Source organism: Martes martes (genome assembly GCF_963455335.1).
Source record: "Martes martes genome assembly, chromosome: 16".
In the NCBI taxonomy this organism is placed as follows: domain Eukaryota; kingdom Metazoa; phylum Chordata; class Mammalia; order Carnivora; family Mustelidae; genus Martes; species Martes martes.
In genome coordinates, this window is record NC_137904.1 from 32,638,095 (window position 1) to 32,655,849 (window position 17,755).

The 17,755-nt window shown below is 40.0% G+C and overlaps 1 protein-coding gene across 2 annotated transcripts in view; it reads left to right on the plus strand.

Annotated features, from left to right (window-relative positions):
• The window catches only part of TEX14 (testis expressed 14, intercellular bridge forming factor), a gene marked incomplete at its 5' end in the record, with an annotated part of 94,733 nt that extends 87,274 nt beyond the window's left edge, over positions 1-7,459 (plus strand). For both annotated transcript variants that reach the window (XM_080826964.1, XM_080826965.1), the window contains 4 exons: positions 3,083-3,175; positions 5,053-5,162; positions 6,569-6,620; positions 7,102-7,459. In XM_080826964.1, the coding sequence (XP_080683090.1) occupies positions 3,083-3,175; positions 5,053-5,162; positions 6,569-6,620; positions 7,102-7,138 (292 nt within the window). In that variant the 3' untranslated portion in view covers positions 7,139-7,459. The remainder of the gene's footprint in view (positions 1-3,082; positions 3,176-5,052; positions 5,163-6,568; positions 6,621-7,101) is intronic.
• Positions 7,460-17,755: the final 10,296 nt, after the last annotated feature.

Genomic DNA, 17,755 nt, shown 5'->3' on the forward strand with positions numbered 1-17,755 from the left:
CAGGGCCCAGGATCATGACCTGAGCTGAAGGCAGATGCTTAACCAACTGAACCACCCAGGTGCCCCAGAATTTCCTTCCTTTTTAAGGCTGAATTCCTCTGTGTGTGTGTGTATCTTACATTTTGTTAATCCATTCATTTATTCGTAGATACTGGGTTACTTCTACCTTTTGCCTACTGTGAATAATGCTTCTATGAACATGGGTGTTCAAATATCTCTTCTGGATATCCTGCTTTCAATTATTTTGGATATGTACCCTGAAGTGGTATTGCTGGATCACATGGTAAATCTATTTTTAATTTTTTGAGGAAATACCATACTGTTTTCCACAGCAGCTGCACCATTTTACATTCCTACCAACAGTGCACAAGGGCTCCAGTTTCTTCACATCCTTGCCAATACTTGTTATTTTCTATTTTTTTAATCTTTTTTTTTTTAAAGATTTTATTTATTTATTTGACAGACAGAGATCACAAGCAGGCAGAGAGGCAAGCAGAGAGAGAGAGGTGGAAGCAGGCTCCCTGCTGAGCAGAGAGCCGGATGCGGGGCTCAATCCCAGGACCCTGGGATCATGACCTGAGCTGAAGGCAGAGGCTTTAACCCACTGAGCCACCCAGGCGCCCCTATTTTTTTTTTTTTTAATAGTAGCCTCTCTAATGGAATGAGTATGAGGTGATATCTCATTGTGGTTTTGATTTATATTTCCCCAGTGATGAGTGATGTCGAGCAACTTTTCATATGGTCCATGGCCATTTGTAGATTTTCTCTGGAGAAATAACTATTCAAGTCCTTTGCCCATTTTTTAATAGGATTTTTTTCTTGTCAAGTTGCTTTTTTTCTGTTTTTGTTTGTTTTTACTTCATTTTGTGAGGCAAACATAGGTTTCAGCTTTTTTCAAAAATGTTTCAATTAAAGGCCTCGGAAGAGAATTTTTACATCTTTGTAGCCAAATAAGAGAAAAATGGGGGCAATCATCCAGACAGTTGAGTCTAAAAACACAAGGTTGCCTCAGAAAACCTCATTCCATTCCTGATTCAGGGCTCTCCTTTGACCCATGCTGTAAGGTAAACCACTTCAGTTCACCTCTCATGCCTTCTGACTTCTCTTGCCTTGTTCCATCATTCAGGAATAGGACCGGTGTGAGGTGAGTGAGACACACTCCTTGGGCACAAAGTTGAAGGAGAAGACACCAAAAAATGCAGGAGTTGGGGCACCTGGGTGGCTCACTTGGTTAAGTGTCTGCCTTCAGCTCTGGTCATGATCCCAAGGTTCCTGGGATCGAGCCCTGCATCAGGCTCCCTGCTCAGCAGAGAACCTGCTTCTCCCTCTCCCTCTGCCTGCTGTTCTGCCTACTTGTGCTCTCTATCTCTCTGTCAAATAAATAAAGTATTTATTTTAAAAAACACAGGAGTCAAGATACATTATTTTAATGCGGTATTTTTAAAAATGAAAATTGATGCCAAAAAATCCATGATGAGCAGAATGTCTAAAATTTGAAGAAAAGGGGATCTGACTCTATCCTTGTACCATTCACCTTATCCTAATCCTGGTCCTGGGAATCCTTAGGGTAGCCTGGAGAATTCTTTGAGCTGCAGATGATAGAAAACCCCACCATTGTGCTTTGATGGGTTTGTCTCACACAAGAGGCAGTCCCACTGGTTGGCAGGGCATGCCTGGTGTAGCAGCTTGGTGATGCAACCAGGGACTTAGGCTCTTTGATATTCTTGCTTTGCCACCATAGCGTGGTGATCTTTATTTTCAGACTTGTCACCTCCTCGTTGCAAGGTGGCTGCTATCCACACACCAGGCAGAGATAAAAGGGTGGAGCAAAGGAATATTGTGACTCTGCCCCTTTTTATCTGGAGAGCAGAAACTTTCCCAGAAGCCCTCCTCAGCAGTGCGCACTTATATCTCAGTGGCCAAATGTGATGCATGACCACCCTCAATTACAAGGGAGACTATAAATTGGGTTTTTAGCTTTTTAGCTACTATAGAAGAGGAAGGCAAGGGAGAAGAGTGCTGTGAATATCTTTTAGATAGTGAATCCAGTTTCTGTCACACTCTGCAAGGGCTAAATTATTCTGTGTGAGGAAGGAAAAGAAAGAGACTTGTAAGGGAAGTCTGGGAAGTAGAGGAGGAGACTGGAGTCCTGGGACCTGCAAGGAAGGTCCTTCCTGGGGAGACAGAAAAAAACAAAGAGGCAAAGGGGGAGGAAGATACATACTTCTTTAAAGTTTTAGTAATCTTTTTTCTAGGGACACCTGGGTGGCTCAGTCAATTAAGCATTTGCCTTAGTCTCAGGCCATGATCCCAGGATCCTGGGATGGAGTCCTGCTGTTGGGCTCCTTACTGAGTGGGGATCCTGCTTCTTCTGTCTGCTGCTCCCTTGCTTGTGCACGCTCTCTCTCTCCTCTCACGGATAAGTAAATTAAAAAAATATTTAAAAAATAATAATTTCAAAAAAGAAATCTTTTTTCTATAATATATGATATAAATCCCGCCCTTCCATCTCCCTAGAACACCTTCAGTAAAAATGTACATCATTATTCAAGCAAGAGAAGACGATTAGCTCAAAAAGTCCAAGTTAAATTTGGTTGTATAAAGTGCTTTGCTCGTGATCCAAAGTTAGCTGCTATTACTGTTTTCCAAAAGGGCTGGCTGTACTGGACACAGATTGAGGCCCACAGAGCAACTTTTCAGGCCTTCCGAAAACACTCTCTGCATCCTGTAGCCTCAGAGGTAGTTCTTCCTCCAAAGTAGTTGTAGGAGTGAGTGTACAATTCTAACTTCAGGTGGAAATTGACTTAATGACCTAGAATTGAGACTGAGTCTAACATTGGACTTTGGGAGATAACTATTCTTAGGGGTGCTGAGGCTTTTGGTCAAGGGCCTAAAGAAGAGTTTGGTCTGCATTTAAATCAGATCTAAGTGACCTCTGCTGCTCTAGATACAATCTCACCGTGCTCTCATTTTCTCATGTGTACAGTGCACTGGTTTGAAGGGCCTTTCCCACTCTAAAACACTTTGCCTCCTTGTCATGGGACAAGAATTGTCTCAAATCTCTTCACTTGCCCTTGGACAGAGCTCACTCTACTCTCGATGAGGACCTAGAAAGATGGCTACAGCCCCCCGAGGACAGCACGGAGCTACAAGATCTCCCTGAAGGCTCTACAAGGTTATTGTTCTCCCATCAGAGGATCATTTTCTTCTTTTTCAGGAAGGAGGTCTAAATGTTAGGTTTTTTAAAAAAATACCTTGACTCCTTAAAGAATGAGTGTCTGGTGATGTCATTACATTGCTGTTGTTAAGCCAGCCTTGACTCCTGTCTGCCCCGCTTCCTCCAACCACCTATAGTGCTCAAGATACTGATTCCCAGATTGATATCAGTATACAGAGAGGCCTCTAAGATGGCTGTACCTTGGCCCTGTTGTCACCTTCAACATTTCATCAGTTATTTGAATTAAATCAGAAAAGGCATGCTTATCAGATTTTTAGATAACACAAATCTAAGAATGAATGCTAATGTGATAGGTGGTAGACTGTGGATTCAAAATAGTTTTGACAGGTGGAAATGTTAGATTTCTCTAAAAGATGAAGGTTAGCATTGAACTGTGTAGAATGTGAGGGATCTGGCCAAATGGAGAATTTTTGACTGGAAGCTCCTCCTCACTGTAAATTCATTGGAGGGAAGAAGTTGTGTCTTATTTTTATATGCTCAGCATTTAACATGGATTTCGAGACATGGTAAGAATTCAAGAAATTTTTCTTGAAGAGTCCATAAGTAGTGACTCCATGAGGTCTCAGTCTGATGCTAAAAAAGTCAGTGCAGCATTAATGCTGGACAGACAATTGTATGTCCAGGCAAGGTGATGTCTCACACTAGAGAGAGGATTCCTGGGACACAGTGTGGGGTGTCTTTCTGGGTGCCATATTTTATAAGAGATGTTGACAAACAGAAGAGGGTGGCCCTAGAACAGTCAGACGTCTGGAAACCATGTCCTGTGAGAAGAGCTGAAGGAGCTGGAGAGGCTTAACCCGAGAAGCACAGATGGGGTAGAGGAATTGGTAGCTGTCCTCAAACACCAGAGATACTATAAAGTGAGGAGAGTGTGCTTACTCTCTTCTGCCCCAAAGGACAGAGCTAGTGACTAGAAACTGCAGAGTTAGGTATTTTTTATTTAGCAAAGCATATGCTTTCTAAGAGCCATAGCTTTCTGATAGAGAAAACAATTGCCTTTACACTCCATTGACCGGGAGCTCCTCCCACTCAAGCGCAGGCTAGATAGACAACACTGGGTCCAGACATTTGGCTGGAGGTAGAAGAGAGCCTGAAGGCTTCCTCCAGTTCTAGAGCCTATGATTCTTAGTGATGAGAGATTAGGAGGGAAAAATCCTTTTTGCTCCAGCTGGCTTTATTTTCTCTCTTGTTTTACATATTTTGTTTTGGATATTTAGCTAATGAAAACAGAAGAAAAATCCTTAAACAGTGTCAAGTTGGTTGAGCCAGAATCTTTTGAGCACTGACGGTGAGCCAGGTGCTGTGCTGAAGCAGAGGGATGGATGTCTCTGCCCTTCAGGAGCTTACCGTTGTGTGGGGCAGATGCTTTCTGCTTACTAGTTTGGCAAACATGGTCTTTAAAATCATTAGATACTTCAATCGGATACTTCAGAGAGATTTTCAGGAAATAAAGTGAGATAATAAAATAAATGGTGGTTATAAAATGGTGGGGGTTGGGTGGAGGTGAATAATATAGCCTAGAGGTTGAGAGCAGAGTCTGAGACGGACTGCTTGGGTTGGATCCCAGTTCCAGGACTTAGTGAGGCCATAACTTACTTCTCTGTGCCTCAGTTTCCCCATCGCTTAATGGGGATGGTAATGGTAATGGTGACTACCTCATATAGTAGTAATAAGAATTAAATGCGTTAATGTACGTTACTGCACCCAAGCCAATGCCTGGCCACTAGTGCTATCTATTGTGATTTCTTTGGAACGGTCCTGTTCTCCTGGCCATTGTGCATATGGTTTGATGCTCGAAATCATTGTCATTGAAGGGAGGAATATATCAAGGATCAAGAAGCTGGTGAAAAGAAGAGAAAAGGAGAAGAAAGGATCAAATCAGAGAGAAGGAAATCGGACAGCTTTTTAGGAACTTCTGAAGAAGGTATGAATGAATGATTGTTTAGCTTGGAGTCTTTGGGCTATGATGAACATCTGAGTTATTTAGAAATATTTCCCAGATGCTATACCTAATCCTTCTATGTTTTTCTCCTGTAGTTCAGCTACATTTTCTGTTAATTGCCAGTCATATCTTCATCACAAAACCGTAACAACATCCAATTCTATTTCTAAGCAAGCCTTTGGCTAGTCTCCTCCTCTTATCTTTTTATTTTTTTATTTTTTTTAAAAGATTTTATTTATTTATTTGACAGAGATCACAAGTAGGCAGAGAGGAAGGCAGAGAGAGAGGAGGAAGCAGGCTCCTTGCGGAGCAGAGAGCCTGATGCGGGGCTCGATCCCAGGACCCTGGGATCATGACCTGAGCTGAAGGCAGAGGCTTTAACCCACTGAGTCACTCAGGCACCCCTCCTCCTCTTATCTTGCACACTGTCTGGAAAGATGTTTTGCTTCTAATTGTCTAGTGTCTTCAAAGGAGTTCTATATTTAGCTCACACAGAGGCTGTAGAATCTGATAAGAAATCATAAACTGTGGAAATTAAGTGGAGTCTACAAGTAATACGAGAGGTATAAATCAATCTTATTTCAAAACTATTTCGACAGAGCTTTAGGCATCATTCACAAATGACACCCCTCTATATTTAAGTTCCTCCTATTTAGGAAGTTAGAAATATTAACTCTTTCAGAATATCTGGTATCCCTTGCATCCCAATTTTCCCTGGTTCATTCTCATTCTCCTCCTTTTTCTGCCCTGTTTTTGCTTTGTGGACTGTATCTTCTGGGCTTCCTGGCCAGCAGGCTTCCCGTTGGTCAGTGCACCTCATCTCTGCATAGAAGTGGTATCCCTCCAGAAGCACAGCTTCTGTAAGGCAGCCTGTCCTTCTCAGTTGCAGCTATCACTGGGTTCCAGTAACTGTTCTGTCCCACCTCCATCGCAGTCCCTTTAGACTTAGGAGTGATAATGGCTTGCGTCTGCTGCTAGTCACTGGATGTCTTGCCATCCCTTGTTTGCTCCCTTAACTCTGACTATACCTGTGTAAGTAGTCACCTCATTAAAGGGCTTGGGGTGTACTTGATTTCCTCTGGGACCCTGACTGGCACAAGGCCCAGTGTGTGTGAGCATTTAGCTAGTGTTGAATTCACTGAGAACATAATGCAGGGGCTTTGTGAATTAGCATCATTATTGTCCATTGCTGTGATGGGGAGCTGCGGAATGTTAGGAGGGAAGGCCCATTAATCGTGTTTTTAGAAAGAGTCTCTCTCTATAGAAGAAAACGACTGTTGTCCACCCTAAACTAGAGAGAGAACATTGTAACGTGACTTCTAAATACTGGCACACTTTGACCCAGACAATAATCTGGTTGTGTTTTCTTCTTTCTATATTACATCAAGAGGAACTAAAACCCTGTTTTTGGAAGCGACTGGGTTGGTCTGAACCATCCAGGTAATGAGTTGGCAAATGCTTATAGGTCAAAGTTCACTGTCTGTAGAAATAGGAGCAGGCTTTAAACATTCACCAGCATCTGAATAAACATGAATGATCAAGTTACTGATAATTTTTTTTTCAAGTTACTGATAATTTTTAAAAATGATAATGAATTCAAAGTTGCTGGATTTTTTTATCTGTTAATGTTTATAGTTAATTGAAATATAAGGGGAAATTCATGCCAACTTTGGTAAAATAGTAGAGTCAGCACAAGAGCAGTTTTTGACAGGACAGAATGGTGCTATCAGTTGCTTTGCAGTCATTGTGCATTCCCATGATATGCTAGTTGATTATCTCCTTTGAATTTATAAAGATCCAAATCCCTTTCCCTTGAGTTCAGTTGAATAGAAAGAAACTGCTGTTTGTGTCTTTAAAAAACATGTACACCAACTCGAAACTCCTTTTTTTTGTTGTTGTTTTTTAAAAAATACACACACAGGATAATCGTGCTGGATCAGAGTGACTTGTCAGACTGATGGGATTTGGATCACAGGTGGACTCCTGACCAGAGTTTGAGCATCCTGCTCGTGAGCTCCAGCCTCTCCTCATCTGCTTCAGTCACCATCAGGGCAGTGACCCCCTAGCTCACACGTTGTTCAGCTGCTGCAATAGACGGAACCACTGGCCCTGTTTGCAGCACATCTAACAATTTATTTTTAGTTCACATTTCTGAAAAGTGAAAGGCAGCTTTTATTGTAAAATTTTCTCATTGTTTCCAGAATGGCTTTTGGTTTTGTTTAAGATTTTTGAAACTTTAACTCCTGTTATATAATAAAATGTTTACTGTTAATACCATTTAGGTTTTAGCTGTGTAAGAGAAATTTCTTTATTTTAGTTATTGGGAGAGGAACTGCCACCCAAACAGTCTTCAATATCTGTAATAAAGTTGGATGTATAAGCAGCTTCTGCTACCACCTCTCATATAAACCGGCACCAGTCATCCGTATTTTAGACTAGAAATACTGCCCTCCTCTTGGCTAGGATTGCCATATTCCCATTCCAGCTAGAATTGACTTACATGACGAAAGTACAGGTCAGAATAAAAGTCCAAGATATTTTGAACTCTTTAAGGTGAACAAACATCATTTCTGTATATTTCAGATTGTACACCTCACATCATTAGTGCCTTAGAGGATGAAATTGTGGTAAGATGAAGATCACAACCTTTTTTCTAATTTAGCAGCTAGTGACTACTGGCCAGATGCACACACGTGTGTAGCCTGGTTTTTAGAGGATCGATATACTTTCATGTACCTCAAGTTTAGAACCTTCACATATGAATAAAAACCTTTTCTTAGAAGCTGTGTGCTGTTGTACAGTACTAGCCAGCTAACATTTTATTCTTAGCAAATAAATAATAGGTCTTTTGTTTGTGAAAACTAAATTGTTCCTGTTGAGGTTGGTCATATTCATACAATTTTTACTAGCACCACAGAATTTTACCCTGCACAAATAAAATAAGGTACAAATCTGTTTGACCATTTTGAAGCAAGAGACAGATGCTTGTCATTATAACCAGAAGAAAATCAAAACAAACTACTTTACAAATAATACTATGTGTAAGAAACTTGGAGGATACAGGGACTTGTAATATATAATCTTTCCTCTCATAAACCTTTGGTGAGACAAAACCAATATACATAAAAATATAAGGGCTGATAGCAGACAGCATGATAAATAGTGAGTTCTCTGTTAGTATTCATTAGGCTCACAGAGTCCTACGTAAACTCCCACTGATATGATTTGTAATCTTTTGTCTACAATGTCAGTAGACTTTTCTAGCTGGCCAGTGACTATGTTAAACTGGCCATTAACAATAATAATGCTGGTAGATAATGTTTATTGGTTATGGAGCAACTGTTAGGTGCAGGATTCCATGACCTGTCCGAGATCATACTGAAGCAAATGTATTTGTATACTTACACATAGTAACTTTCCCTGAGACTGTAGTTCAAGAGTGCCCTAAGCAAAGTATAAGGATTGTGGAAGTGAACCAAGAGCTAACTTTAGATTAAAACTGATGGTGATATGTCCTTTATGAACCTCGTCCCCATCCTCCCATCTGCTCTGTGGGTTTGGTGCTCAATTTTTGGAGTATACGGAGTCCTTCATTTTTCCTCACTACAAGGAGGCAGAGAATAAATATGTAAACAGTTCCAGACACATAAGAGATTGTTAAATGTTGGCTCACTTTTTTTTTTTTTAAAGATTTTATTTATTTATTTGAGAGAAAGAGTGAGTGAGGGAGAGAGAACACAAGCCAGGGGGAGAGGCAGAGGGAGAAGCAGACTCCCCCTAAGCAGGGAGCCCAATGCAGGGCTCAATCCCAGAACCCTGGGATCATGACCTGAGCCGAAGGCAGACACTTAACTGACTGAGCCACCTAGGCGCCCTGAGTTTTTCAAAGTTATTGAAATTAAGCTGGCATAAATTCAAATTAGAGTGTTACAAATTCAGGATACAAAATGTAATCCTCATAGTTACCACAAAGAAAATAGCTATTGAATACACACAAAAGGAAATGAGAAAGGAATTTAAACATTTCACTAGAGAAAATCAACTAAACACAAAAGGAGACAGTAATGCAGGAAATGTGGGACAAAAAAGTTATAAAGGCATGTAAAAAACAAGTAGCATAATGACAGAAGTAAGGCCTCCTTCTCAGTAATTAGTTTAAGCATAAATGAATCAAACTCTCCAAAAGACAAAGATGGGTAGAATGGATAAAAATACATAATCTAAGTCAGTGCTGTCTATAAGAGGTTCAGTTGAGATCCAAAGACACAAACAGATTGAAAGTGAAAGGATGGATGAAGATATTTCATACAACTACTAACCAAAAGTACAGGGGTAGCTATATTAATATTAGACAAAGTAGACTTTATTTATTTATTTTAAATTTTATTTATTTATTTGACAGACAGAGATCACAAGTAGGCAGAGAGGCAGGCAGAGAGAGAGGAGGAAACAGGCTCCCTGCTGAGCAGAGAGCCCGATACAGGGCTCGATCCCAGGACCTTGAGATCATGCCCGAGCCGAAGGCAGAGGCTTAACCCACTGAGCCACCCAGGCACCCCGACAAAGCAGACTTTAGATCGAAAAATGTTATAAGAAACAAGGACATTATATATTAATAAAAGGTTCAATAGGGAAAGTATAACAATGTATGTACCTAATGAAAGCCACCAACATATAGGAAGCTAAAATGGACAGAATTGAAGGGAAAAATAGACAATTCCATAATAACAATTGGAGACTTCACAAACCCACTCACAATAATGGATAGACCAAACAGACAGAACATGGATAAGGAAATAGAGGAGTTAACATAACAAACCAACTAGATCTTATATTTACAGAACACTCTACTCAGCAACAAAAGAATATGTATTCTTCACAAGTACACCTGGATACTTTTTAGGGAAAACCTAAAAAATAGGCCACTTACGTCTCATTAGATTTTAAAAGATATCATACAGAGTTACTTCTCTGACCACGATAGGATGAAGTTAGAAATTAATAACAAAAGGAAAACTGGAGAATTCATAAAATCATGGAAGTTAACACACTTTTTTTAAAGAAATATTTTTACTTATTTATTTGAGAGAGAGTGAGTGAAGGGGAGGAGGAGTAGAAGGAGAGGGAAGCAGTCTCCATGCTGAGTACAGAACTCTTGAAACGGGGCTTGATTGCGCGACTCCAAGATCATGACCTGAGTGGAAATCAAGAGTCAGACATTTAACCAACTGAGCCACCTGGGCGCCCCCACACTTTTTCTTTTCTTTCTTTTTTTTTTTTTTTAAAGAAAGATGATGTGCTCCAGGGAGCTTAATTTTTTAAAAAGATTATTTATTTTAGAGGAAGAATGTAAGTGAGGGGAGGGGGAAAGAATCTTCAAGCAGAATCGCCGCTGAATGTGTAGCCAGACACAGGGCTCAATCCCACGACCCTTGAGGTCATGACCTGAGCTGAAACCAAGAGTCAGATGCTTAACCAACTGAGCCATCCAGGCGCTCCTAAATAACACACTTTTAACACAACCAAGTGATTAAAAAAATCATAAGGAAATTAGAAAGTACTTAGAGATGAAGACAAACCCAACATACTGGATACAGCAAAAGCATGGAAATTTATAAATAAAAACATGTAAAAAGAAAGATTTCAAATCAACAACCTAACATTATACCTTAGGGAACTAGAAATAGAACAAACTAAACCCAAAGCTAGCAGAAGAAAGGAAATATTAAAGATTAGAGCAAAAATAAATGAAATAGAGAAAAAAAAAAAGTAGGTAAAACTCAATGAAACCAAAAGTTGATTCTTCAGAAAGATCAACAAAATTGAAAATATTGTACCTAGTTGGACTAGAAAAGAAGGGAAGACTCTAAATTACTAATTTAGTAATTGCTAATTACTAAAATCAGAAAATGAAGTGGGGTGGACAGTTGATTATGTGCCAAATCCTTAGTTTCAGCTCAGGTCATGATCTCAGGGTCGTGAGATTGAGCCCCACTCTGGGCTCCACTTAGCGCATAGTCTGCTTGAGATTCTCCCTCTCCCACTGGCCCTCCCTACTGTAAGCTCTCTCTCTCAAATCTTTAAAAAAAAACCTCAAGTGGGGACATTACTACTGATTCTACAGAAATAAAAAGGATTATAAGGGAGTACTATAAACAATTTTATGCTAGCAAATTGGATAACTTGGATGAAATGAACAAATTCTTAGAAATACAATGTTTGCAAGACTTAATTATGAAGAAAGAGAAAAGCCAAATAGACCTATAACTAGTAAAGAGATTGAATCAATAATCAAAAATCTCCCAAGAAAGAAGAGCCCCAGACCTGATGGCTCCACTGGTGAATTCTACCAAACATCTCAAGAGGAACTAATACAAATCCTTCTGAAAATTTTCCAAAAAATTGAAAAAAACACTTTCTAACTTATTCTGAGGCCAGCATTACTCTTGATGCCAAAGCCAGATAAAGGCACAAAACTACAGATTATCTCATAGGAACACTGGTGAAAAAATCCTCAACAAAAGACTAGCAAACAATTCAGCAGCATATTGAAAAGATTATAAACCATAACCAAGTGGGATTTATTCCTGGAACTCGAGGATGGCTGAAAGCATGAAAATCATATGTACAGTTATGATATGCCACAATTTAATATGTGATATACCACCTCAATAGAATGAAGAGGAAAGAAAGCATCATCATTTTAATTTGATGGAGAAAAAGCATCGGACAAAATCAATACCCTTTTGTGACAAAAATACTCAACAAACTAAGAATAAAAGGAAACAATCTCAATATGATTAAAGCCACATATGAAAAATCCATGGTGAATATCATACTCAATGGTATGGAAAGACTGAAAGCTTTTCTTCCAAGATCAGAGACTAGAGAGGATGCTTGCTTTCAACACTTCTGTTTAAATAGTATTGGAAGTTCTGGCCAGAGCATTTAGGCAAGAAAAATAAATTAAAGTTATCTTAATTAGAAAGGAAAAAGTAAAGACAGTATCTGTTTGCAGATTATATGAACTTATGTAGAAAACCCTAAAGATTTCACCAAAAAACTGTTAGAACTAGTAAATGAATTCAGCAAAGTGGCAGGATACAAAGGTAATACACAAGATTTCATTGCATTTCCATACATGAACAAGGGAAAATCTGAAAGGGAAATTACAAAAACAATTCCATTTACAGTAGCATCAAAAACAATAAAATAGGGGCACCTGGGCGGCTTAGTGGGTTAAGCCTCTGCCTTGGGCTCAGGTCAGGGTCTTGGTGTCCTGGGATCGAGTCCCGCATCAGGCTCTCTGCTCAGCAGGGAGCCTGCTTCCCTCTCTCTCTGCCTGCTTCTCTGCCTACTTGGGATCTCTCTCTGTCAAATAAATAAAATCTTAAAAAAAATAATAAAATACTTAGGAATTAACCAAGGAGGTGAAACACTTGTGCCATGAAAACCACAAAACATTGCTGAGAGAAATTAAGACATAAATGGAAACACATCCCATGTTCATGTAAGAGAAGATGTTATATTGTTAACATGTTAATACTGCCTAAAGCAATCTGTAGATCCAGTGCAATCTCTTATCAAAACCCCAATGACTTTTTAAAATTAAGACTTTATGTATTTATTTGTTAAGAGAGAGCATAAGCAGGGGAAGCAGCAGGCAGAGGGAGAAGCAGCCTTCCTGCAGAGCAAGGAGCCCGAAGCAGGACTCAATTCCAGGACCCTGGGATTGTTACAGGATTTTTTTCTCTGTAGATGCCTACAGTTCTTGGTTACACCACTTTGAAGAATGAAGAGGAAGACCAGACAGAGTGGTGGGTAGCAAAGCAAGGTTTATCGAGCAATAGCAAAGTGATAGTGCTTTGCTATTGAGGAGGAGGTGACCCAAGTTGGTTTTTGTGGGGGGTTTTTTTGTTTGTTTTTTTGCAGAACAGTGTGAATGTATTTAATACCACTGAACTATACACATCGGAATAGTTAAGATGGTAAATGTTATGTTTTTTACCCCAATAATTTTTTTGAATTATGGAACAACCATAAGCGGGCTAATTAGATATTGTGTCATATAGATTTATTGACAGAGAAGGGTGCCCATGACATGTTACTGACTAATGCAAGTAGTAGTATGCTAGTAGGTACATTATGACCCCATGAAAATGTATGAATATCTACATGTGACAAGTGCATCGATATCTAGAAAGATGCTTATCAAAGTAGTAAAATGGTCATTTCAGTTGATTTCAACTTTTTATAATTCTCTTTAAGCTATTTTCAGTTTGGGGGCACCTGGGTGGCTCAGTGGGTTAAAGCCTCTGCCTTTGGCTCAGGTTGTGATCCCGGGGTCCTGGGATCAAGCCCTGCATTGGGCTCAAATAAATAAAATCTTTAAAAATAAATAAATACCAAAAAAAAAAATAAATAAATAAATACAAGATTTTTTTTAAAAAGCTATTTTCAGTTTGGAGAATAGAAAGGGTTTAGGAATACTTAAATAGTTGGAGGCAGGACTATAATATCATAATTAAGTATCCATAAATGTAGTCAATTTTGTTAGGATTCACTTGAAAAAAACTGCCTAGAAGAAAGGAATGGTTAGTGTAAAGCATAGGAAAATGAAGTTTTAGGAGCCAGACATTGGGGATGGATGCTTAGCTAAAGCATTGTGGGTGGGTATATGAGGGGTCCACTATGCATGTCTAGTGCTGTGTGACAGGTGTTGCCCTCTTGTGGACCATCATACTAACTTCTTGATCCAATTCTGTGTTCACCAAGCAAACGTCTTCCTCTTGAAGTTGGTCTGTCTACAGGGAGAAAATGACCTGGCTTTCCATTCCACTCAACAATTGTGTGTCTCAAAGTGTGTTAGTAAGTTGTTATTCTGGTTTACATATTGGGCTCTGTGCTTGGTTAATGAGAGTCAACACTAGAGAATTTGATTCTCCATAACCTATTGCTACATAAGAAGTCACCCCAAAACTTAATGACTTAAGATAGCAATAACCATTTTATTTATTTATTTTTTAAGATTTTATTTATTTATTTGAGAGAGAGTGTGAGAGAGAACATGAAGCGGGGAGAAGGTCAGAGAGAGGCAGACTCCCCATGGAGCTGGGAGTCCAATGCGGTACTTGATCCCGAGACTCCGGGATCATGACCTAAGCTGAAGGCAGTCGCTTAACCAACTGAGCCACCCAATAACCATTTTATTTATTTGAGAGAGAAAGATAGAGGGAGAGCCCAAGTGTGAGCAGGGGGAGGGGCAGAGGGGAAAGCAGACTCCCTGCTGAGCAGAGACCCTAACTCAGGGCTTGATCCCAGAAATAACCATTTATTTTCTCTAATAGTTTTTGTATGTCAGGAATTTAGAAGTAGCTCCGCTGGGCAGTTGTGGCTCAGGGTCTCTCCTGTGGTTACAGTTTGATGCATTTCCAATTTGGTGTACATAACTGACAAATTGGCCTTGGCTGTTGACTAGGGACCTCAGTTCCTTTCTACCTGGGTCTCCCATTGAGTGTCTTCACCACATGGTAGCTAGTTTTCCTCAGTGAGCAATCCAAGAGACCAAGGCAAGAGGTGCTATGTCATTATGATCTAGCTTCAGAAGTTACATACCATTGGGGCACCTGGGTGGCATAGTCGGTTAAGTGTCTGACTCAGTTTCAGCTCAGGTCATGATCTTGGGGTCTTGAGATCAAGCCCTGTGTTGTACTCTGCACTCAGTGCAGAGTCTGCTTAGGATTCTCTCTCCCTCTCCCTCTGCCCCTCGGGCTTGTGCTCTCTCTCTCTCTCTCTCTCTCTCAAAGATTTATTTATGAGAGAGAGAGAAGAGTGTGAGCTGGTGGGGGGAGGTGTGCAAAATGGAGATGGGAGAGGGGGAGAGAGAAGCCTCATGCAGAATCCCTGCTGAGTGAGGAGCCATTGTGGGGCTCCATTCCAGAACCACGAGATCATGACCTGAACCAAAACCAAGAGTTGGTTGCTCAACTGACAAAGCCACTCAGGTACCCCTAAATAAATAAATCTTAAAAAAAAAAAAAAAGAAGTCAAAGACTATCATTTTTGCTATATTCTATTGGTCACAGAGGGTAAACCCTGAATCAGAGTGAGAGGGGACTACACAAAGGCATGACTACTAGGAGGTGAGAGTCATTGGGGGCCATCTGAAGACAGGCTACCACAGAGCCCGTCAACTAAGTAGCCATCCCTGGCAATCCTGCCCCTCACTATATGCCTTCCATTAAAAAAAAATAAAACACTTTAATATTGCTTTTACACCTGTCATCACAATTTATCTTCACCATACTCCTACCAGTAAGAAAAGGGAGGATCAGCCGCAAAGAACCCACCTGTGACTCAGGTACAGACTGATTCAAATTAGACTATTTATTATGAGGAAAATAATCAAGATTCTGTGTGTGTTTTGCAACATTTCTGCAAAAATCACCCTTTTATGTTTACTTATACCGAAATTGAACACTGACAAGAATATGTATATATTTCCCCAATATTGAGGGATTATAAACAATCAAACAACTGAGCTGATTTTAATAAGATCAAAAAAAGTGAGAGCAGACTTAATGTTCCATGATGATAGGGAAATTCAAAATCACTCTCTCAGTAAATTTATAAAGAGAAATATAATCTTCCCAGACAAATAAGTACTATAGTCTCACGGTTAAAGGTTATATAACAATAAGTCATTATAAAAAAAAATAAGTCATTGTATTGAAAGTAGAATTTCAGGGATGCCTGGGTGGCTCAGTGGGTTAAGCATCTTGACTCTTGATTTGGATCTGGTCAGGATCTCAGGGTTGTGAGACTGAGCCCCCCCAATGGCCACACTGGGAATGGAGCCTGCTTACAGTTCTCTCTCTCCCTCTGCCCCTCCCTGCCCCCCCCTCTAAAAAAAAAGGAAGAAAGTAGAATCTCATAGGAAAGCTTTGTTCAAGTCAGCCAGTATCAATTTTATAACAATAAGATATCAAATAAGTATAAATAGGAAACATCTTCACTTCAACCTGGCTTACCCTTAGTATTTTCAGATATCTAACTTGTAAGTATTCTTCTACTTTTATCTTTTTCTGTAAAACAAGATATAATGGTTAGCCAGGTGTTTTATATTCTAAAAACTTGTGTCAGTAGCTCAAGGTTTCTCAGTCTATTGAGATTCCTGTTACCTAAAAACATGTTTGGTTTTGGTTTCAACTTTGTCTTTAATCAAGGTGAATTTAAAGATCCAGAAACAATGAATCTGACCATCATATAACCATGATGATCCTTCAAAGTGGGATGTGGATATGGTGGAGAGGAGACTGTGAAAGGGAAAGAAATATGATCGTGTCTCTGATCCAAAATGATCATCCAAGATGCAAAGGCACTCTTCAAATCAAGAAAGAACCAGAGTCCATCTAATCAGGATAGCTGAGGGGAGAGGATTGTGAGAAAGGACACTAACATTTGTTATATGACATCTACCAGACATTGATTTCCAGATGAAGAAACCAAAGCTCAGGAAGGTCAAGTAACTTGTCTAAGGTGCACGAGTCTTTTATGATTGCAACCAATGACTAACTTCGAATCCTTCCTACAATCCTACGCTCACTCCTGGGCCAAGAATATGAGAATTTATGATTCATGCAGTCTGGATTTTTACCTCAGGGTCAACCAAACCACCTCTGAAACCTAGAAAAGGCTGGAGCTCTATTTTTTTTTAACTTCTATACAGTGCAGTTCTAAACTAAATTGGGACAACTCTGTAATTGTGTCTTACTAAAACTGGGACTAACACAGAGTCATTGAGTTAAGTAGACTTGCCTTAGTAGGATAATCAGGTTGACTTCTTCTCTGGATGAGTCTTGGAATTCCTAGAACCTGGGAATAGTAAGGGAGAATCTGGAGCCTTCTATGTGTACTATGAAAATCTGGTTTTGCTAAGAACTTGGCCAAAGTCTTGGTGGTGTCAACTCCAAAGATAAGTCCTCAGTTTCCTTGCAGTTACTGCTTGAGATTCTCTGAAGAATTGTTTCTTTTTTTTTTTTTTAAGATTTTATTTCTTTATTTGACAGAGGGAGAGATCACAAGTAGGCAGAGAGGCAGGCAGAGAGAGAGAGGGAAGCAGGCTCCTCCTTGAGCAGAGAGCCCAATGTGGGACTCGATCCCAGGACCCTGGGATCATGACCTGAGCTGAAGGCAGAGGCTTTAACCCCCTGAGCCACCCAGGCGCCCCTCTGAAGAATTGTTTCTGAAGGGGCATCTGGTTGGCTCAGTCGGTAGACCATGCAACTCTTGATCTCAAGGTCATGATTTCTAATCCACACTGGGCATGGAGTCTACTTAAAAAAAATTGTGGCTGTATGCCAGGATGTTTAGTAGGAAGCTCCTTCCTTTATGACATCACCAGGCAGGTAGCTAAGGGGACTATTTGAGACACTCTTAGAATAACAGTCACTTTTGTGGGAGTGCAAGAACAGCAGCGTTTAAAACTGAGGGGAAATTTCCAGACTCCATTAAGACCCTCAGTATAAGCTGGCCAATAAAATATGGGATCTGCCCAGAGAAGCTCCATGTATCGG